A 23,776-nucleotide genomic window follows, 5' to 3' on the forward strand; every position below is an offset into this window, starting at 1 on the left:
CATTAATTAAGAATTATATAAGTCCACAATACAATTGGTTACCTTTCCTTTAGGCCAAATGATAATTTTAAAAATCTTTAAATTTGAAAATTCCAATGGTAATCCAATAAAATGGTAAAATTGTTTTGTACAGATGTTGCCAATTCTCTCTAAAATTTAGGTTTCAGGAGGATTAGATAGGAATTTGCTAAATCAAACGGCAAACGTTGCTTAAAAACCAATTGACAATCATTACACATTGTCCAGCCTTTTTTACATTTTAGATAAACTGTGTAATGACCAGAAGTTACAGTAGGTCCATCATGGAAAATTATTGCAACTGTTACAAAAGTTTTTCCTGAAATTGATAATTGCTGTCCTGTAAACTTCTTTATTAAAGTATCCAATTTTGAACCATCAGCTCTACATCGTTGCATCATTAAAATTACATACTGTCCGTATTCCTTTAAAATTAACGTTGAAAACATGTCAGATTTACACTCACCGCATTCCATGCTATGATTAGCATCTTTAACTAATTTAGCAAAAGTGACTGTTTTACTCTCTGGCAATGTTAAATAAATAAACCTTTCAGAATCAACATTAGAGCCACATGTATTGAAACAGTTTTTACAACTATGTTCCCATTTATAAGAGAGACCAAACAAATTTTCAATGTGTACACCTTCTTCTTCCAGTACCTGAAGAAAATACAACAAGAATTCCTGTGCGTCTTGCTGTACATTTTGAGAAAACTGTGTACATCCTGAACATACATCTAAAAGTTTTCTAATTTCAGTAGCACTTTTTTATTTGAGTTTTATCATTACTCAGCTTTTGAAAAAGGAGACTCAACTCAGAACAGAATCTTTTTCTCTGATTTACTATTATCTGCTCTTGCAAACTTTCCAGATAAAATGCAACATTCAGCACTACATTAGCGTAGCAGTTGACACCAGAGCTATTTTCAAAATGACATCCTACAACCTCTTCTTCATTTTCCTTTTTCTTTTTGCTTGCAATTACATCACTCCTCTTTTTTTTCCTCCTCTCTACATCCTCATTACAGATATTCTCATTTCTCCTTTTACGAGAAACTACACGTTTCTCTAACACAGGATACTGACCTAAATGAGGAGCATAGGTTCTTCTTAATCTATTGTACTCCTTTACACAGTTTGCATCAGCACTAACTTTTGAATCATCAAAGTCTATCATGAATAAACCAGATAATGTTTTCACTCGAGACAAAGCTACATAAGCCATACCTTCTTTGAACACAGTTGAACCAATGTTTACAAATGCACAATCTACAGTCAATCCTTGAGACTTGTGAATAGTTACAGCATATGCTAGAGAAAACGGAAACTGTTTCCTTTGTACATATAAGTCTTTCACAAGCATAAAACGAACTGTACAACGACAAATGTCTATAACTTCTTCTATCTGATCAAATTTTATTTTTAAACATTCAATTCCATCTTTTTTCTGATAATTAATAAAACCCACAACTCTTCCCATAGCTCCATTAACTAAACCTTTTTCAACATCCAAATTTCTCCTTAAAAATACTCTACAGTTCATGCAAACATATAGATTTTTTTCTACTCCAGTAGTTTTGGAAATGTTCTTCTCTAGTGAATCCAATTTATTTTTCAGTTTGCCTGTTAATGTGATAGTAATTCTTCCATCCTGAATTTTGTCCACTGCTTCCAATTTCCTGATATCTTCCTTTTCCAATTTCAAAAGCTCCTCATTGAATATTGAGCATTCACGTAGAGTTGGCATTAAGCAGATGACACTTTTCTTTTCTGCAATGTTCTTGTATATCTTCTCTGCAACTATTTCTTCCTTTGGAAAGAAATTATGTAGCAACCGACTCTGTAATGCTTTTGTGCCAGCTTCAGTGAGTAGTCCAATTCTGATATCTTTCAGAATACTTCCATATTCTTCATCGTTTGCTTGTCTCATATTAGTAGTAAGTTCCTTGTACTCAAAGAAAGACCAAATATTTGCATTACCGATGCTTCCCAATGACTTCTTTGTGTCTTCATGTGTCACAGTATTAAACACTGGTTGTCCTTTAACTGGAGTAAGCTGTAGAAGATCCCCAAAAACTATAACATGTTTTCCACCAAATAACACGTCATAGTCTGTCCTTAGAGTTTGCTGCATTCTTAAATGCACAAAGGCAAGCATTAAGTTTGATACCATGCTCACCTCATCAATAATGAGAACTTGCATCTTCTTCAATACTCTTGAAACTTCCAAGCATGCTTCACCAGTTAGCTTGTGGTATTGTATTTTGTTCTCATGCTCCACTGGTAACATTAGCAAACAATGTAAGGTGATTCCTTTTATGTTATATGCTGCTAACCCAGTTGGAGCAGTAACCACACAAGACAAAGTAGAATCCGTTTTTTGCTGTAGGTAGCTTCTGATGACATTTATTAGGAAACTTTTTCCAGTTCCAGCTTGTCCGCTTACATACATCCTGATTGGATGAAATGATGTGCATGAGCACTCTTTTTTTTCATGTAGTAATCCGTGATCAATTTTGTTTCTGATTTCTTCATAAATTTGTTGCTGCTCTTCATTCAGTTGTCTTTCCAAATTTGGTAAGTCTATAAATTCTTCTTGAGCTTGATTCATAGCCGTTTCCACTTCATTCATGGCTATTGCAGCTTCATTTTCAATGATTGGTTGTCCTAGGGGATCTTGACTGAGTGTTCCTGAACTTTGGCTGTCTTGAGAACTGTCTCTAGCTACTTCAGCTGCAATTGTAGTTTCCTGTTCAATTTCTTCATTTAACATTTCCACATAACTTGTGAATGTACTGCATTGTATGCTGTCTTTGCAAGCATTAAATGAATCTTCATAGCTTTGAAATTCTCCCAGTAGTTCGTCCTCTGTACGCCATGGTTTAAACAGCTGTAAAAGAGCCAAGTAGTAAAATTCCTTTTTGTCAGTAGTGTCGCAACTCAGCTTCCTGTGATTTATCAAACTTCCTTTTGTTTGCTTCACCAAACACCCTTCCTCACCAATGACTTTATATTTTCCATTGTTGATGTCTTCTGCGGCTTTCCGTGAATAAATGTAGTTCTGCAGCACTTCATAGAGACACATGTTCTCCAGATGATGACTTCTCTTGGGATAATATGTGTCCAACATGTTTGATTTCAAAATATCTGTACTTTCTGGATCATTCTCGGCCAAATATTCAATTTCTCCAACAGATTTCAGTACCCGATTTCTCATTGCTGCAAGGCCTAAACTTGCCCAAATTATTCTTCTTGATTTCGAGTCGAGACTTGCAGAAGATAACCTATCTGAACATTCGTAGGATCCAATTTCTCGATGCGATAACATCTTTAAACTGAAACTGTACAGCTTCTTACTGACAGTCTTCTCGTGAGAAATCTCTTCCCACATTTCCTTCAATTCAGTTTTTTCTGATTTAGTAATGTAAGACGTTACATATCGAGCAACAGCAATGGAATTGTCAGCTACATACTGTATATCCATGTTAGCATTCCACATGGATAAAATGACTGGGTTGTAGTCATTTATATTTTTTGATTCTTCTTTTCTTTTAAGGTTGTAGGCATTTTTTGGTGATTTTCTTGTAATAGTATGTCTCACAGATGACATAAAACTGTTTACTCTTCCATTTGAAAGAACAGGTCTAGGAAATCCAAATCGACATTTAGTGTAGTATTTATCTTTGCTCTTGTATTTCCGTCGACAGTATTTTCCACACCGATGACTTTGGAAACGTAAAACTTGCTCCTTTAACTTTTTCTCTTCTGTGCTTTTTGGTATAGCACATGTTGCATATTCTTCAATGAAAGATAACACTGCTTCATCAGTATCTGTTCCAAACTTTGGGGCATCCTTGATCCACAACAGCATATGAATATGAGGAGCACCTCTTGCCTGGTACTCTTTTCTCCAAAAGAAATCCTCTACTTCTCCAAGAGGTGGATTTTTTTTATTGCAGATGAAGGACATCATAGCCTCAAATCTATGATTGAAATATCTGCAAACATTGACCGGATCCAATGAGCACAGTTCTCCAGCTGTCTTGTATTCGATGTTTTTAATGTTTGAATTTGCCTCTCGTAGAAAATCCATTAAATCATCCCAAGCGTACTCAGCACAGCTTAGAGTAAGGAACCATGGTGGTGTTCCTAAATTACGTAACATGCATTTTAATTCACCATGGCGTCGGTACCAATATTCATTTGTCCCACGCTGACAAGCCATCAGATTGATCAGTTGTGTTTCCAAATGATCATCTCGGTGCTGCACTTTCTCCATAAAATCCTTAGCAGACACATTTTGTAAATGTACTCCACTTTTTAAAATGTGATTTACTGCATATGATAATGCAGACAAGTCGCTTTCAAATAAAAGATGGAATAAATAAGGAATACTTTGTCGAAATCTTGGATCTTCTGCATATAGTCTTGTAGTCCGATACTCAGAAGCTGGAATCTGTTCTGGACGTTCATCGTATCGTCCTCCTTTTCCTGTAGGAAACAGCTGGGGAAAACATCGAGCTTCCAAGCTCTCCTCCCATACACTCACAGGAGTTCCTTTTGCTTTCTTCATCTGAAACAGATCAATATTGTCTCCCATAACTTCTTTTGAATGAAGAGGATGTATGCTAAAATGTTCATAAACTTCTTCTTCCTTTGACTTGTCCACTTTTTCAATTTGTCCTGTTGGTGTTTCTGTGTCTTCTTGTAAATCTTCTTCTTCTTCTTCTATATAAATTGATTCATACCATTTGTTATTCCTTTTCAAATACAAATTTGCTCTTTGTACTTTCCGTACGTCTACCAGCTCCTGCCAAATCTTCTTATTCTTTGTAGGTACACCATTAACCAGAATAACTAATGGTTCAGTTTCCAAAGTATCTGCATTAATAGTTTCCATATTTTTTTGCAAATCCAAGGGCAAATACACCACTCTTCCTTTTAAACCTCTTACTAAATCTGAAGGAGGTAATTTACCAGTTTTTGGCTCCATACGCACTATGGTCTGGAACGGATGAACACATTGAATAAGTATAGACTCATATGTATTTAGTTCAGAACGTTCGGCAGGAATAGCATCCAATTCTAAATTATTATGAACAGCTCTGGTCGGCATTCTATTTTCTTCTAATTTGTTGTAACAGTATTTACAAATACGCTGATCTTCACCCAATTCAAAACAATTTTCAAGAAATATATATGTGGCAAAATCCTTCCACTTATAATTATCTTCATTTTCACTTTTTCTGTAGAGATCAACATACCTGGTTTGTTTTCTATAATGAGTTCTGCGGCAACAAATACAAGTAATATTTGGTCTTTCATTAGAGATTATTGCAAATTTTGTTATGTGATCATTACATGTCTTACTTACAGAGGGTTCTACATTCTCTTCCACTTCTTCCTCATTTACTGTGTCCTTTTCTGCACTGCCTTGTTCAGGACCAAAGTAACAAAACTGAATTTCATCAATAACCTTCTCTACATCTGATACCGATCCACGGAACAGAGCCCTATTCAATTCATCTAACTTTATTGCTGGACTTTTAGCAAAATACAACTGTCTCACAAACTTTCTCATTTCAGTATGATGAACAGCCAGCATCCTAAAATGATGAAAAACACTTTTACACACTTTTCTAGATAGACAAGCCAGAGAATGACCCTGCAAACCAGTATTCTCTCTCACTCTGCATGGATCTAGACTTTGAAGCACCTTAATCTTCTGTTTTACACTTTTTTTACTATATTCTCTTAGAAACTCACGAAATTTATCAATAGATTCCTGACGCACAGTGCAAATACTACTACAATTCCAAGTGTACACTGGGGCTTTAGGACGTCTCCCCATAGCCTCATCCGCCATCACTTGTACCTCATCTCTTGGAACCATTTTCTCCTTCTCCATTATACAACCATTTTTCACTTCGTAAGCACGACCTCTGGTGTCAACTGCATGCAGCAAACTATTACTTTGAAAATAACTCTCTTCATTAAAAAAAGGTTCACTACTTGAACTATGCATCCATTCTCCTAAAAACACTTTACAAAAGTTTGTTCTTTTCACTTCTCTTTTCCTTTTGGTTTGTGATTTCAGTACATTAACCATTTTATCTAATGTACGCATCCTATTCAAAATTAAAATGAATAGTTTCCTTTTTAATTCTAATGCCTTAGCTGCAATGGCTTCAATTTCTTTTTTTCTCTTATAAAATTTAGCCTTTTGCTTATATTTCTTCACATCCTTTATCAAATTGGACATAACTCTTCTCTGAAACATTTTTCTACGTATCTCTTTAAACGCTGTTTTTCTGTTTAAGTTAATCTTTATTGTTTCTGAAGGTATATTTGCATTAACTAAATGCTCAATTTTTTCCTGTTCTTTTCTATTTAAAACATTCTTTCCAGTACAGACATTTTGTACATTTTTCCTTTTTTTGAAGATGTTCTTTAAAAAATCTTTTGTCTGCTTACCAGAAGACTTTCTCTTTTTCCCAACATGAGCATCTCCAGCTAACTTAGGTCCTCCAGTTGTCTTCAAATATAGTTTTTTTTTGTGGTTTTTCCTTAGTCTGGATTTTGTAGGCATCTTAAATTTTGTTCACTGCTCTTCAGCAATACCTGAAAAAAACTAAAAAAACATTTCTTTATTTTATTTAAATATATTACTACATTTTTTATGATCTTTTCAAATCTTAAAATACTAAGTACCCCTTTCCTACAAGTGAAAATCACAATAACACCTTCACAAATTAAATATCTAAAAACAATTCCTGTGTGCACACAGAGTCATGGTTTGAAATTAGGCAAAAAACGAAATTTCTTTGCCAATTGGAAAGCACACTTCCTACTGCTTTTTTGGCAAGTGATAAGTACTTTTACAATCTGACACATTTCTAATCCACTTTTCAGATTCTCAAAAAAGCACATGTCCAAACAGCTTTTTCAGACCAGAAACATCTATAACCTGGGTGACTGACTACACTCCAGCAAGGGCAACCAGCCTTACTGATGCTGAATGTATTTGCATTACTAACTGCAACCTCAAACCCCACTCGGTTGTGAATACTGTGCATGATTCCACAGGATAAGCAGCTGGCTGTGTGCTAAGAGTCTGCTTCTGCATAAAAAAAATAGTTCTCCCTTTCCTACTAATGCAACTGTAAAATTACCAGAGCAATACGCAATAAATCTCTGTCTGTAATTCCTCTTTGCACACAGAGTCATGTTTTCATATTAGTCAGAAAACGAAATTTCTTTGCCAATTTGAAAGCACACTTACTACTCTTTTTTTTGGCAAGTGATAAGTACTTTTACAATCTGACACATTTCTAATCCACTTTTCAGTTTCTCAAAAAAGCACATGTCCAAACAGCTTTTTGAGACCAGCAACATGTGTAACCTGGGTGACTGACTACACTCCAGCAAGGGCAACCAGCCTTAGTGATGCTAAATATATTTGCATTACTGACTGCAACCTCAATCCCCACTCGGTTGTGAATACTGTGCATGATTCCACAGGATAAGCAGCTGGGTGTGTGCTAAGAGTCTGCTTCTGCATAAAAAAAATAGTTCCCCCTTTCCTACTTATGCAACTGTAAAATTACCAGAGCAATACGCAATAAATCTCTGTCTGTAATTCCTCTTTGTACACAGAGTCATGTTTTCATATTAGTCAGAAAACGAAATTTCTTTGCCAATTTGAAAGCACACTTACTACTCTTTTTTTTGGCAAGTGATAAGTACTTTTACAATCTGACACATTTCTAATCCACTTTTCAGTTTCTCAAAAAAGCACATGTCCAAACAGCTTTTTGAGACCAGCAACATGTGTAACCTGGGTGACTGACTACACTCCAGCAAGGGCAACCAGCCTTAGTGATGCTAAATATATTTGCATTACTGACTGCAACCTCAATCCCCACTCGGTTGTGAATACTGTGCATGATTCCACAGGGTAAGCAGCTGGGTGTGTGCTAAGAGTCTGCTTCTGCATAAAAAAAATAGTTCCCCCTTTCCTACTTATGCAACTGTAAAATTACCAGAGCAATACGCAATAAATCTCTGCCTGTAATTCCTCTTTGCACACAGAGTCATGTTTTCATATTAGTCAGAAAACGAAATGTCTTTGCCAATTTGAAAGCACACTTACTATTCTTTTTTTTGGCAAAAGATAAGTACTTTTACAATCTGACACATTTCTAATCCACTTTTCAGATTCTCAAAAAAGCACATGTCCAAACAGCTTTTTGAGACCAGCAACATGTGTAACCTGGGTGACTGACTACACTCCAGCAAGGGCAACCAGCCTTAGTGATGCTGAATGTATTTGCATTACTGACTGCAACCTCAAACCCCACTCGGTTGTGAATACTGTGCATGATTCCACAGGGTAAGCAGCTGGGTGTGTGCTAAGAGTCTGCTTCTGCACAAAAAAATAGCTCCCCCTTTCCTACTAATGCAACTGTAAAATTACCAGAGCAATACGCAATACATCTCTGCCTGTAATTCCTCTTTGCACACACAGTCATGTTTTCACATTAGTCAGAAAACGAAATTTCTTTGCCAATTTGAAAGCACACTTACTACTCTTTTTTTTGGCAAGTGATAAGTACTTTTACAGTCTGACACATTTCGAATCCACTTTTCAGATTCTCAAAAAATCACATGTCCAAACAGCTTTTTGAGACCACCAACATGTGTAACCTGGGTGACTGACTACACTCCAGCAAGGGCAACCAGCCTTAGTGATGCTGAATGTATTTGCATTACTGACTGCAACCTCAAACCCCACTCGGTTGTGAATACTGTGCATGATTCCACAGGGTAAGCAGCTGGGTGTGTGCTAAGAGTCTGCTTCTGCATATAAAAAATAGTTCCCCCTTTCCTACTAATGCAACTGTAAAATTACCAGAGCAATACGCAATAAATCTCTGCCTGTAATTCCTCTTTGCACACAGAGTCATGTTTTCATATTAGTCAGAAAACGAAATTACTTTGCCAATTTGAAAGCACACTTACTACTCTTTTTTTTGGCAAGTGATAAGTACTTTTAAAGTCTGACACATTTTGAATCCACTTTTCAGATTCTTAAAAAAGCACATGTCCAAACAGCTTTTTGAGACCACCAACATGTGTAACCTGGGTGACTGACTACACTCCAGCAAGGGCAACCAGCCTTAGTGATGCTGAATGTATTTGCATTACTGACTGCAACCTCAAACCCCACTCGGTTGTGAATACTGTGCATGATTCCACAGGGTAAGCAGCTGGGTGTGTGCTAAGAGTCTGCTTCTGCATATAAAAAATAGTTCCCCCTTTCCTACTAATGCAACTGTAAAATTACCAGAGCAATACGCAATACATCTCTGCCTGTAATTCCTCTTTGCACACAGAGTCATGTTTTCATATTAGTCAGAAAACGAAATTTCTTTGCCAATTTGAAAGCACACTTACTACTCTTTTTTTTGGCAAGTGCTAAGTACTTTTACAGTCTGACACATTTTGAATCCACTTTTCAGATTCTTAAAAAAGCACATGTCCAAACAGCTTTTTGAGACCAGCAACATGTGTAACCTGGGTGACTGACTACACTCCAGCAAGGGAAACCAGCCTTAGTGATGCTGAATGTATTTGCATTACTGACTGCAACCTCAAACCCCACTCGGTTGTGAATACTGTGCATGATTCCACAGGATAAGCAGCTGGCTGTGTGCTAAGAGTCTGCTTCTGCTTAAAAAAAATAGTTCCCCCTTTCCTACTTATGCAACTGTAAAATTACCAGAGCAATACGCAATAAATCTCTGCCTGTAATTCCTCTTTGCACACAGAGTCATGTTTTCATATTAGTCAGAAAACGAAATTTCTTTGCCAATTTGAAAGCACACTTACTACTCTTTTTTTTTGCCAATTGATAAGTACTTTTAAAGTCTGACACATTTTGAATCCACTTTTCAGATTCTTAAAAAAGCACATGACCTAACAGCTTTTTGAGACCACCAACATGTGTAACCTGGGTGACTGACTACACTCCAGCAAGGGCAACCAGCCTTAGTGATCCTGAATGTATTTGCATTACTGACTGCAACCTCAAACCCCACTCGGTTGTGAATACTGTGCATGATTCCACAGGATAAGCAGCTGGCTGTGTGCTAAGAGTCTGCTTCTGCACAAAAAAATAGCTCCCCCTTTCCTACTAATGCAACTGTAAAATTACCAGAGCAATACGCAATAAATCTCTGCCTGTCATTCCTCTTTGCACACAGAGTCATGTTTTCATATTAGTCAGAAAACGAAATTTCTTTGCCAATTTGAAAGCACACTTACTACTCTTTTTTTTGGCAAGTGATAAGTACTTTTACAGTCTGACACATTTTGAATCCACTTTTCAGATTCTTAAAAAAGCACATGTCCAAACAGCTTTTTGAGACCAGCAACATGTGTAACCTGGGTGACTGACTACACTCCAGCAAGGGCAACCAGCCTTAGTGATGCTGAATGTATTTGCATTACTGACTGCAACCTCAAACCCCACTCGGTTGTGAATACTGTGCATGATTCCACAGGATAAGCAGCTGGCTGTGTGCTAAGAGTCTGCTTCTGCTTAAAAAAAATAGTTCCCCCTTTCCTACTTATGCAACTGTAAAATTACCAGAGCAATACGCAATAAATCTCTGCCTGTAATTCCTCTTTGCACACAGAGTCATGTTTTCATATTAGTCAGAAAACGAAATTTCTTTGCCAATTTGAAAGCACACTTACTACTCTTTTTTTTGGCAAGTGATAAGTACTTTTACAGTCTGACACATTTTAAATCCACTTTTCAGATTCTTAAAAAAGCACATGTCCAAACAGCTTTTTGAGACCAGCAACATCTGTAACCTGGGTGACTGACTACACTCCAGCAAGGGCAACTAGCCTTAGTGATGCTGAATGTATGTGCATTACTGACTGCAACCTCAAACCCCACTCGGTTGTGAATACTGTGCATGATTCCACAGGATAAGCAGCTGGCTGTGTGCTAAGAGTCTGCTTCTGCATAAAAAAATAGCTCCCCCTTTCCATCTAATGCAAATGTAAAATCACCAGAGCAATACCAAACAGCTTTCTGAGACCAGCAACATGTGTAACCTGGGTGACTGACTACACTCCAGCAAGGGCAACCAGCCTTAGTGATGCTGAATGTATTTGCATTACTGACTGGAACCTCAAACCCTAAAAGTATTCCTCATTTATACCAGTACACCTTAATTTATGGTGAAAACATAGTCCATATTTTTTTACATGTTCCTCACATTTAAATTTCTCCCAAAACACAAAATGATAAACACAACTTCAACAAAAGGAATTCCAATGCTATTATTCATTTCTTAATTTACCATATACATCCCCTCTCAAACTCTTAACTCACCTTTAAAATTAGTTAGTTGTGAAAGAAATGTGGCACTCAAACAGCAGATTATCAGAGCCAGGATCTCTGTTCTGTACACCTCTCTCCTCTCAGCAGAACCAGATAATGGCAAAGTTTCCCTCTCTTTTTCCACACATATACATGTTAGGTTCAAATCTCAGTGCTTCCCCCTTTTTTTCAAATGTAATCACACATTTCTATTGGTTGAAAACCAACCCATTTCCAACTGTACCCTTCCCCCAACTTGACTTAAGCCTAGTACCCTTCCCCCAACTTGACTTCTGCCTGCTACCATAGCAACAGCTCATGGAACACTGCTGTCTACAGTCAGGTCAGAAGTTCACCACACAATGTTTCATTTTCAATGAGCAAGAGTGCTTGACTTTTCTAACCTAACAGCAAATCCATACTAATGTTCTTTGGTAACACATTTTTCTGTACCAATACAAATCATGCTTCTATAAATTGACACACACAGCCTAGTTTTTAGTGTAGAATGGTATGAAACAGCCAATGAGTTCATTTTATTTTAAAAAAATATGTATGCCTCCATTTCCAAACTGTCTTTCATTTCATTTTCCCATTCTACTGAAATACACCTCCTGAGTGCATCCAGATCTCCTTGGAAGATGTTCACAGTGTGGATTGTAGGGCACAGCTATGTTTTCTGGAGTGAAAAGTTTGCAGAGAAAACAGGTATGGTGAGAGACCTTGCTTTGCCAAATGTAGACATTAAATGGATTGGTCAGAGAGGGTTAAAGTGGCACCAATTAATGCCATTGGTGAAATCCTTCATGCAAATCCAACACCCTGACCTCATAATAGTGCACTGTGGTGGCAATGACCTAGGCACTTTGACTGGGGTAGGTCTGGAAATGCTTATGAAGGAGACCTTTGCACAACTGTTTTCACTTTTCCCTAAAACTGCCTTTGTGTTTTCTAACATATGCCAAAGGCAAAAATGGAACTGGTCCAATCATTTTTGTCCACAGATTGACAAAGCAAGAAAGCACGTCAACAAATCTGTTTCTGCTTTCCTCCGTGACTATGGTATGGGTTCCATTTACCACAACAACTTGCGTTACGACATGCAAGACATTTATAGAGGAGATGGTGTACACTTCACTGATGAAGGGAACAGAGTCTTCCTCTTGAACCTTAGACTCTGCATCGGTACTTACTTGTAGGTACCACTAAAAAATCACTTAATAAACACAACGGCTCTTTTTAGAGCCCCCTAATATCTAAACTCTTAAATCTGCATTTCATTTCATTTTTTTTTTTTTTTTTTACCGTACGCGTACGGTGAGCTTACCGTACGCGTACCCCGCGATTTTTTTTAAAATTAATAAATGTTTTTTTTGTACTTTTCTGTCCTTCTTTGACCCCCTTTCAAATGTTAGGGGGTCTGTAACTCTCTTCCTTGCCCCCTTTTCAAGTTATCACCCTTTTTTTCTGAGTGAAACACACAAAATGGCGGCCGCCGCTTCCTGGTTTCGACCGATTCGAATGTTTACTAAGATCTAACAGCCAATCAGAATCGCGCTTGCGCACGTCACCGTACGCGTACGGTAAGCGCACCGTAAGCGCACCGTAAGCTGGCTCAGATATATATATTGATTTAAAGGCTATTTTCTCAGAATCTACTGAACAGATTTACACCAAACCTACAAAAGGCACTTCCTTGACCTGTAGACTACCTCTCTGCCAAATTTCAAGGAACTCTGTTCAGCCGTTCGGGCTGTAGCTGTGTCTAAAGGTCCTATGGAAAAATGCATGGGAAAAACGCGTTTTGGGACCCCCCTTTTATCTCAGCCCCCGCTTGACGAATCCCCCCGAGACTTTCAGGGTAGGAGCGGAGCGTAGCGCCCCATTAGTTTTGAAAATTTCGCGAGGATTCGTCGACCGGCGCCAAAGTTATTCCAAATAGAATGTTGCGCTTTTCCTATGGAAACAGGGTCCTAACTATAACTACCTACTGGCGACCGCCAGTAGGTAATATATATATATATATATGTGTGTGTGTGTGTATATATATATTGTGCCTGATATATATATATATATATATATATATATATATATATATATATATAATCTACTGGCGGTCGCCAGTAGATAGTTATAGTTAGGACCGTGTTTCCATAGGAAATCCGCAACATTCTATTTGGAATAACTTTGGCGCCGGTTGACGAATTTTCAAAACTACTGGGGCGCTACGCTCCGCTCCTACCCTGAAAGTCTCGGGGGGATTCGTCAAGCGGGGGCTGAGAAAAAAGGGGGGTCCCAAAACGCGTTTTCCCCATGCATTTTGAGATAGGACCTTTAGTCCCAGCTACAGCCCGAACGGCTGAACAGAATTACTTGAAATTGGGCAGAGAGGTAGTCCTCAGGTCAGGGATGTGCCTTTTGCAGGTCTGGTGTAAATCTGTTCAGTAGGTCCTGAGAAAATAGCATTTAAATCAATATATATATCTGTAAGCGCGCTCCGTGCGCTTACGGTAAGCTTACCGTACGCGAGCTCAATTCTGATTGGTGGTTACATGACTGTAAACATTCGAATCGGTCGAAATCAGAAAGTATCGGCCGCCATTTTCTGTCTCTCGCACTGAAAAACAAAGGTTGATAACATGAAAAGGGGGCAACGAAGAGAGTTGCAGACCCCCTAGCGTTCGTCAGGGGGTTCACGAAGGACCAAAAAGTATGAAAAATAAATGTAATAATTTTTAAAAAAAATTGCGGAGTACGCGTACGGTAAGCTTACCGTACGCGTACGGTAAAAAAAAAAAAAAAAAAAAAAAGAATTAACAATCACATTTAGGGGCGGATTACGATCCTGGAAAAACCCGGTACAAACCGTGGGTCGGAGCTTTTTCTCCGTCCGACTCGTACCGGGTTGTAAAACTTTACAAACATGCAATTACGATTCGTACGGAAACACCATTCCCGTACGATTCGGAAAAAAGACCAACCGACAGAAAAATACATACAAATGTGATCCGGGACACCGCGGACGTGACGTCCGGACGGAGTTAGGCATGTTTTTACGTACCAGCAATTACGAGTCGCACCGACTGCAGTCCGGATGGGAAAATTTTTACGGCACTTAAAAAGTGCCGGAAAAGCTAAGTACGCAGCGATGCGAGCTGATTAGGGGGCCCGGTACGCGCCGTACCCCCCCGCCCCCCGTATGTACGGAGCGTACCCCCATATCCCCCAGCCCCCGTATGTACGGAGCGTACCCCCCAGCCCCCCGTATGTACGGAGCGTACCCCAGTACCCCCCAGCCCCCCGTATGTACGGAGCGTACCCCCGTACCCCCCAGCCCCCCATATGTTCGGAGCGTACCCCCAGCCCCCCAGCCCCCCGTATGTACCGAGCGTACCCCCAGCCCCCCGTATGTACGGAGCATACCCCCCAGCCCCCCGTATGTATGAAGCGTACCCCGTACCCCCCAGCCCCCCGTATGTACGGAGCATACCCCCGCACCCCCCAGCCCCCGTATGTATGGAGCATACCCCCATACCCCCCAGCCCCCCGTATGTACGGAGCGTACCCCCACCCCCGTATGTACGGTGCGGACCCCCAGCGTTCCATACAGTTGTACAATCGGACGGATGGGATGGATCGTAATTGCGCATTGGGACTTCAGTTTTCCCATTTGTACGTAAAAATGTCCGGGGACGTGTCGGAGACTTTTTCCGACCTGAGGACGTGTGGGGGAATTTTCCCAATGCGATTTGTATGGACTTTTTCCCATACGAATTGTACTTGGCAGTTTGTACGGCGCTTTTACCATTTGTACGGAAAAAAGTCCAGATTCAATTCGGTTGGGGAAATTTTTTCCAGGATCCTAATCGGCACCTTAATATAGAGATCTAAGGACCCCCAAGGGAGAAAAAAACAATTGATATTTTGTAAAAAATGGCGAGGCGTGCACGGTACGAAAGGCGCAACGTGGGCGCTCGGTGCACGAAGCGGACCGCGTGCCCACAGCGCGCGCACGGTGCGCGAAGCGCACTGTGCGCGCAAAAATTAACAATAAATACATAACTTAGCATTTAAAAAACCGTACAAATTCACTGAAAAAACCATAGGTTTCACACACGTTATAGTTAGGAATTAGCATTTAAAAAACCTTGCAAATTCACTTAAAAAATCATAGGTTTCACACAAGTTATAGTTAGCTGTACATTTCACTCGTAAAAAACCAATGAAATTCCACGTTATAGTTAGATCAGGTAACTATAACTTGCGCGACCGCAATGCACAATGTGTCATTTCAGATGTCATCATTGATGTCATGAGTGATGTCACTGACCATGTCATAAGTGATGTAATATGTGACGTCATCAGCAGTGCATTGCGGGGGCGCAAGTTATAGTTACCTGATCTAACTATAACGTGGAATTTCATTGGTTTTTTACGAGTGAAATGTACAGCTAACTATAACTTGTGTGAAACCTATGGTTTTTTAAGTGAATTATATATATATATATATTTGATCTGTTTGTACCTTTTCATATATACAATTATAAAATAAATTAAAAGTAATAGTTTAATTGTTTTAAAGTAAATATATATATATATATATATATATATATATATATTAGATTTTATATATTTTAAATTAAATGTATTTGTTATATTTGTTAAAATGTATATTGAATCTAATTTATTTTTTTAAGTTAATTGTATTATTTAATATATGTATTATTATTTTTGATACATTTATTAAAATCGATATTTTATACAACTATATTTTTACATTGATATTTGTTTCTATATTTTTGTATTTACCATTATAAATATAGGATGTCGATACGTTTGACATCGATATTTATAATTCGATATTTGTGTATAGGGATATTCTATCAGTGAACTGACCTCCTGCTAGCCAAGCACCTTGTGGCAATGAGATGGGCCCGTGGTCCAACCCTTTCTGTGGAAGACTGACATGCAAATATGCTCTACTACAAATCCCAGTCTAATACATATGGTGACCTCCTCCCACCCCAGTGCAGACCCAGAAACTGCTAGGGCCCATATCAACTATACTTAATAAGCAAGGAGACAGGTGAAGAGGACGGGTGTGCCAACTGCGACTGATTGATATACACTCCCTTAGTTTAGGCCAGCATAGATACTTAGAGATCACTACAAATAGCTATACAACAACATACCTGCTCAGGATTGTTATTGAATGATGGGTTCCTTTGCTACTGCTAAATACTATATTGTAATGAGTACTACACACTGTGTAGCATGTATTAGGATATGGTTGGCCCCGCAATCCAAGGTCACAGTCTATTGTCTAAATTTGATGGTTGTATATATATATATACTTACACTAGATGATGTTACGGTAACACCTGGTTGTACTGTGTGCTCATAGCATTGGTTTAAAAAAAACTATTTTTTTTTAAAAACTGGCTCCATCAGGAGGCTGCAAGGACTTACCTTCTCCTGTCATGTATTTTTCCAGAAACTCGTCCCAGCTCACAGGATCTGGATGCACAAAAGCCATCTTATGGAAGTAGTAATAGGAGACTGCCACATCCTTTGTATTTCGTGCAACATAGATAATCTGCAGCAAGCAGAAAAGGAAGAGGTGTGTAACTTAACTGCAAATTGTTATAAACTGACACTTCAAGGAGATGCAAACTCACATGCAAACACACATCAAAGAACCTTCAATAGGAAGGCCCTACTTAAGGTCCTTCCAGCTGCAAAGGTGGCGGTTTGGTATCACTTGCTATCCTTATTGCAATCTCCCAAGTTACATCTAGTTGGTACATCCTTACATTACAATCCCTACACATCTCTATTACCCATAGAGCTTGGTACCTTGCAATTGTTCTCCCAGAAGGTCTTAGGAAGCAGCTTGACGGGCAAATGGGTCTTAATGATCCTGGGAGATTGGGAATTGCCAAGGAGCTCTATTCTTGTGAAAGGAAAGCAACAAAGTACAAAACAGGTTAGTGTGTGAATGTGCTTTCTACAAGATATTAGGGTAACATTCAGGTTACATGTTTTAGTCCAACTAAGATATATTTTTTGAAAACCAAAATTGTTTTTCTTTATTTGCAAGATCAGCTTTTATGTTCTCTTGTATTACTGTCCTGTTTCACTAGAATGATAAATAATATGAGGCTTAGCAGCCCAGTGATAGCATCACTGATGGCATTTCAAATGGCATCATTGATAACATCAATGAGAAGATCACAAACTACATCACCATTGACACCATCAATAACTTCCCATTATGAGCAACTACAATGGCATGATGCAGACAGTTTGCTCATGAAGCAAGCAAATTAAATAATTGGAAGTCACATAGTATTTCTCTGAGAAACACAAAGTAACCCAACAGTTTGCATATTTAATACTGGAGAGTAAGGTTTAGATCCTAGATTGAGCAAGAAGAATGTAGTTCTTGCATAACATTGGACAAGTGGACTCTGTGAACATCTGTATATTGAAGGATGATCATTTAAAAAAAAATTGAATGAGTGTAACCTCGGAGCGTGATAGAACGATATATTTCCATACTACGCATCATGCACACATGTACCATGATTGCGAAAGATGCAATGCAACTGTTACAATGCAAAGCATATGCTTGAAACTTCCATATATGATACAAGCAGAGCTGCACTATACAAACAATGCACTGTCCCACTCTGCAGTGGCAAAGAGTACAGATCAGAACGGTGCTTGTACTCACCTAGATTGTGAGCAGTGCATTATTGAAAGGCAGACTTGCTGTTTAAAGCCGCCAGTCAGTCTTTCACTGCAGGTGGAAACCTGATCTCTCATTTAAAGTGGGGCTGGGATTTCTATGCAGGTGGGTGCAGTGAGCAACTATATTATCATGCTTTGTGGACGGCGGGAGGCCCTGGGACCAAATTTCCCCTTCCAAGGGGCGAACGTCCGGGGGAGGGGCTAGGGATGCACACACTATGCACCACCTCATATGTTGCACACTATCCCAGGCCCTCTGTACTATTTCTTTGCATTTTGGGCCTCTGGATAGTTTCTTTGCCTTTTGATGATGTCCGTAATATGGCAAGGAAGAAAAGGCAAGGCATTCCCTTGGTTGCATGGGCAATGTCCCCATGCAAATAAAAGCACACATTTTGCACTTGCATGATCCATATTAGAGAAGCTGCTGCACAAGTGTCTGCAGCCCTTTGGTATTATAGAAACCATTTGTTATTATCGAAACCCAAAGTGCCTACATGTGTAAGAAGCAGATGAAAATAAAATCTGCATGCTGGGGCACTAAGTGTAATACTGGCCGACGTATGGCAGAGTTTAAAAGTGTTTTTCATAGATAAAGGGGTTAAGATTAGTGTATAGAGTTTAGTCATTTAAAATGATCTTGTATGTTTCACCTGTTCAGCCATATGGTTTGGTTAAAGAAGAGAGTAGTCAAAATATCATCCGGTTCGAGTTAATATTAAAAAATCTATACCTATTGGAACATCACTTTTAGAGACAATATGTATTATTCTGACATATAGTGGCAATGAGCAGTGTGTCCTGCCTCCAGTGGGTGCGACAAAACTCTAAATGAAGTGCCACATGAAGTAATCCAGAGAATAAGGTACCAGCTTTGACAACTTCATGTATATTAAGTAATTGAACCCTGCACAATAATGTGTACATAAGCCAGCCGCAATTACCTTTGTGTGCATATGTATGCATAAAATATATACATATTTGGCATTTATGTAATATATATATATATTTTGCATAAAAACAAACACGCTAGTGGCTGCCTCCAACATAATTTTTGATGGCTTTCACCTGTGATCAAGGTTGTGAGGACCGAAATGCATTAGAACTGCCAAAACGCTGTCAAATTATAAAGGGCATCCAAATTCTGTCAAATCATTAAAGGAGATTACTTCAACTTTGAGAATGCAACTTTCGCTTCTGTAAATGAGGAGGTTTGTAGGATATATATATATATATCACGTCCAGTACTCCACTTCGAATAACAATGGGTCCGAGACCGCTCGCAAATAATTTTGTGACCGTTTGATGAATCTCCACAAATCTTTTCAGACCTGTTCTTTTTTATACATTGGCTGGTGATGCAACTTTTCGTGGTGATTAGTTAAAGGAGTGCAAAGAAAAAGGGAGGTTCCAAAACAAATTTTTCACAAATGCATTTTCCACAGTCTTTTTAAACAGACGTAGCGACAAATTGGCTGAACGGATTCACATGAACTTTGGCAGGAATATAGGTCATGGTACTGAAATGGTCCTTTTTGTTGTTTGATCTGAATTTATTCAGTTGTTTTTAAGTAATAAAGGGCAAAACTTAGTGACATTTTGTGCAGCCTGAAACCGCTGTAAAAGGTGATTGATTAAGCAATAATATTGTTTTCTTTAAAGTCCTTTCAAATTAAAATGGCAACCATATTGTTTAGAGGACACCCTGTCTTTTTTCTGTGTTTTAAGGTGAAATATAGATAATTACTCTTTTTTAAATCCATAGGCAGGAATGAAGCAGTTTAGCAAAGTCTGAATTGTTAAGGAAACATATTTATATTGCTTTATATATTTTTTAGAAAGTATAAGAAGCATATAAATATGAGGACTAGAGGTTGCAGCCATTCTCACTTGGAAAATAAACGCATGGCTTCATTCGGAAATCAGGCTCTGCATTTCTTCTTGCTGGATATATATATATACACATATATTTGAGAAAAAAAATAACAAAATGCAGGGTGGCTCATAAAAGAGCCTTTGTTTTTTATATATAGGTTGTTACCTGGGTTGTAAAATGTACATGAGTAGGATGGTCACATGACAATGAAAAAGAATAAAAAACTAGATAAATAAAATTAAGAAGTAAAGCATTAGGTGATTGATTAATAACACAAAGTGGGCTATAAACACAGCCCAATACTACTAAATACGACCGACAACCATAGCGACAGTGCTGACTGTTCGAAAGCTATAGAGCTTTATGTCTTTTTCAATGATATACACATGAACACTGGTAGATTTTTAGTAGAAGATACCAATGGTTGTTTAATACGTCATAATAAAGCTACTCAAAATAATCATCATAAAAGAAAGATTTCTATTATTTATCACTTATTTAACTATTTAAACCATGGTGCTAAGAAGAAAAACTTTAATGGTCCATTTCAGTGCTATGAAGATGCATTTAATGTTTATAAAAACGAAATTGCATTGCCTGTATTGCAGACATACTTACAATTAGTAAATCAGAAATAAAAGAAAACGATGTTCATGCAGAAATTCAACATAATACCACATTTACTCAGTCAGTCAAAAGATGTTTATTCGGATATTAAATGTTCCATAAAAGATATTTTATATAAACAGTTATCATAAAAAAAGCTATCATAAAGTCATTATGAATAGGATACAGTACTATTTAATTAAGCATATAAGACAGTATATGCAACATCCAATAAAAGGACAAAATGCTCTGGGTGACATCACTGATAGTCAAATAGTGGCATGATTTCAATCCTTAAAAACAGCTGAAGCAATTACTCATTCTCCCTTAAATAATACATACTTTATAAAACATTTGTTAACGAATGAGCAGTTGGCCTGTTCAAGACAAAGTCGAGACAAAGACTTAATTTACCTATCTTATCTCATCTAGAGCTGTTAAAAGTGTCCTTCTTCCTACTACATGCCCAATGTAGGTAGAAACTGTGGGACACATTAAGGCATTCTCCAGGTTACATAAAAACCTAAACGCATCTTGATGGAAAAACAATTTCTTGGTTGAGAATAAGGGGCATAACAGTTTTTTTCTAATATCTTTATGTAGCCCACAAATTGGCATAAGATGGACAGTGGAATGTTAGGCTCGGCCATCGCAGGGGCCTTTTGGTAAATTTTTGTCCAGGCATCTTTCTTGGGGCATGCTTCCAGCTGATGCAAAATGCCCAATCACATTAGTGTATGATAAAATATGTGCCGGATATATGTTCCTGACATAACAAGTATCTAGCTACGGAGGGATTCTGACTTTACCTCATCTCTATTGCACTTTTTATATAGTTATTAAACATTGTTTTTATCTCCTTCTTACTAAATTGCGAAATATTGGCTGGGTTTCTTACTGATCTACACTTAAGTGATTCAATTAATAACTTGCTTATGTATGCTAGTCATGAGATTTTCTAATAATGTTCAAGATTTAGACAATCAGAAATAACTTATTTTGAAAATGTTGACCCTTTCTTTCTCCAAATATTGTGCCAGCAGATAATAGAGTTCAAATCAGTTAAGTCTTCGATATACGGCATGTACAGCTCGCACTGGGTATTAATAGATGAAACAGGGCAGAGTACTGCCAAGATCCTACATACAAACTGGTTTTCCTCTGATTGTAGAAGTAGGTTCTTGGCCATACACCAACACAGCTTTCCTGTATATAGCAGAGGGTATGCATGTACTCCTATATAGTTTTGACAAATCTCCATTTGGCTTGTTGCCTATTTTGCTAGAAACTCTGAACAGGGCCTCAATAGTCCTGACTATTTTCATTTTTGTGTTTCTAATGTGGTGACCCCATGTACCTGAATGTGTAAAGAGCATACGGAGATAATAAAAGGTCAGCACTTTGACCAATCTATAGTCCTTCACAAAATGTGTTCTCTTTCTAGGGTTCCCCTTCCACACACCATGGTAAAAGGTTTGGACAGATTTAGCTCCAGATAATTTTGTTCCATGTATACCGTGAAACCTTCGATCAGAAGCTGCAGGCCGTTTCCAGTTCTTGAGATCAGGACCGCATTGTTGGCATACAGGAGCACTGGTGTTGGACGCATATCCACCCTGAGAACATCTGCTTCTAATTGTTGTAATGCCTTATCCACCCCATAAATATATAGGGAAAATAAAAGGGGTGCGAGGATGCATCCCTATCTTATGCTTCTTGTAACCTTGAAGCTAGAGGTACATTCTCCTCCCATACCATATCTTATTCGTGTAGTAAGCTTTGCATATATCTGAGATAGGTGTGAGATTATATCAACCAGGGCATCATGCTCCGTTAGGGTCTTCCATAACATTCCATGGTTTACTAAATCAAAGGAGCTACTCAGATCATCAAAGCAAAAGTGGATATGGCCCTGCTTAGCCTCAGTGTATTTACTAATGAAAAGATTAAGGTTAATGCACTGTCCAATAGCCCTGATGTCCCTTCTAAAGCCATATCGTGTATCGGTTAGTATATGATTTTCCTATGCCCACACCTCTAATCTGTCTAAAATGATTCTGCTCAGAATTTTTACAGAATAATTTAGGAGGGATATAAGCCCATAGCAATTAGCTTCCCTCCTGTTGCCCTTTTTAAAGATGAGCACAATTATACTCTCTGGCCAGGTGAGCAGGATTATCCCCTGAGCTACCACATTGTAGACCTGAGTTAGTGTAGGGGCCCACAATGGGATATTAGATTAAAAAATGTGCACAGAGACCCCCATCGGGTCCTGGGCCCTTACCACTTGGAGATTTATCTATAGTCGATTTGGCTTCCTCCAAACTAACTGGGTTTAGAGATACCATCAGAGGGTTGTACTGTAAGGCAGTTCCTTTGTCACAAATTGGGTTAAAAATACCCCCAAAGTATAAAAGCCAAAGAAACAACTGTTTCTACTGTGGGTTCTTGGTTACCTTTTAAAAGTAGAGAATTAATTATTTTCCAGAATAAAATAGTTTCTTTAGTTTCTGCTGCCTGATCCAGCCTAACCCTAGCCTGTTTCTTCAATAATTATTTTCTTTGAGTTCGTATATGCTTGTATCGATATCTTGATTTTTTTGTTATCCTCATAATTCCTAGGAACTGATTGTAAAGCCTTATTTAGCTTGCGGTTAACTTGTGAACAAGCAGCATCAAACAAACCTGGATTTTTACTCTGGTTTCTTTTATACGTTAGGTGCCAACAAAGGTGGCACGCTATCATTAAACTTCCATGGGTAGGTATAATTACAGTGGCAAATGATCACTTAAAAATATGGAATCTATATAAAAAGAACCTAGTGATTTTAAGGCTTGTGAGGAAATTATCATATGGTCAATGTATGAGCTACATTTGTTGCCTAAGAAGGTAGGTAATAGTGTATTCTCTGCTTTTCCATATTGCGCAAACAGCTCTAAGTTATATTTATGTAGTAAATTATTCAGGTTGTTTCCATAGTTGTCATGCTGAAAGTGACAGCATGGTTTACCTTCGGTATCAGTGAGACCGTAGACTTTACGCTGGGAGAACTGGCATTGTTGTAAATTGAAATCCCCTCCCCAGATTATCATCTACTCAATTTTTTGGCTTGCTATAAAAGT

At 38.2% G+C, this 23,776-nt stretch overlaps 1 protein-coding gene across 3 annotated transcripts in view; it reads right to left on the minus strand.

The window, feature by feature from the left end:
* Positions 1-23,776, minus strand: part of LOC146811897 (sulfotransferase 1 family member D1-like) — a 339,819-nt gene that overhangs the window by 26,656 nt on the left and 289,387 nt on the right. For all 3 annotated transcript variants that reach the window (XM_085618860.1, XM_085618861.1, XM_085618862.1), the window contains 2 exons: positions 17,275-17,366; positions 16,888-17,014 (listed from right to left, as the gene is read on the minus strand). In XM_085618860.1, coding sequence (XP_085474986.1) covers positions 16,888-17,014; positions 17,275-17,366 — 219 coding nt within the window. The remainder of the gene's footprint in view (positions 1-16,887; positions 17,015-17,274; positions 17,367-23,776) is intronic.

The sequence above is a fragment of the Triturus cristatus genome, chromosome 7 (genome assembly GCF_964204655.1).
Source record: "Triturus cristatus chromosome 7, aTriCri1.1, whole genome shotgun sequence".
In the NCBI taxonomy this organism is placed as follows: Eukaryota; Metazoa; Chordata; class Amphibia; order Caudata; family Salamandridae; genus Triturus; species Triturus cristatus.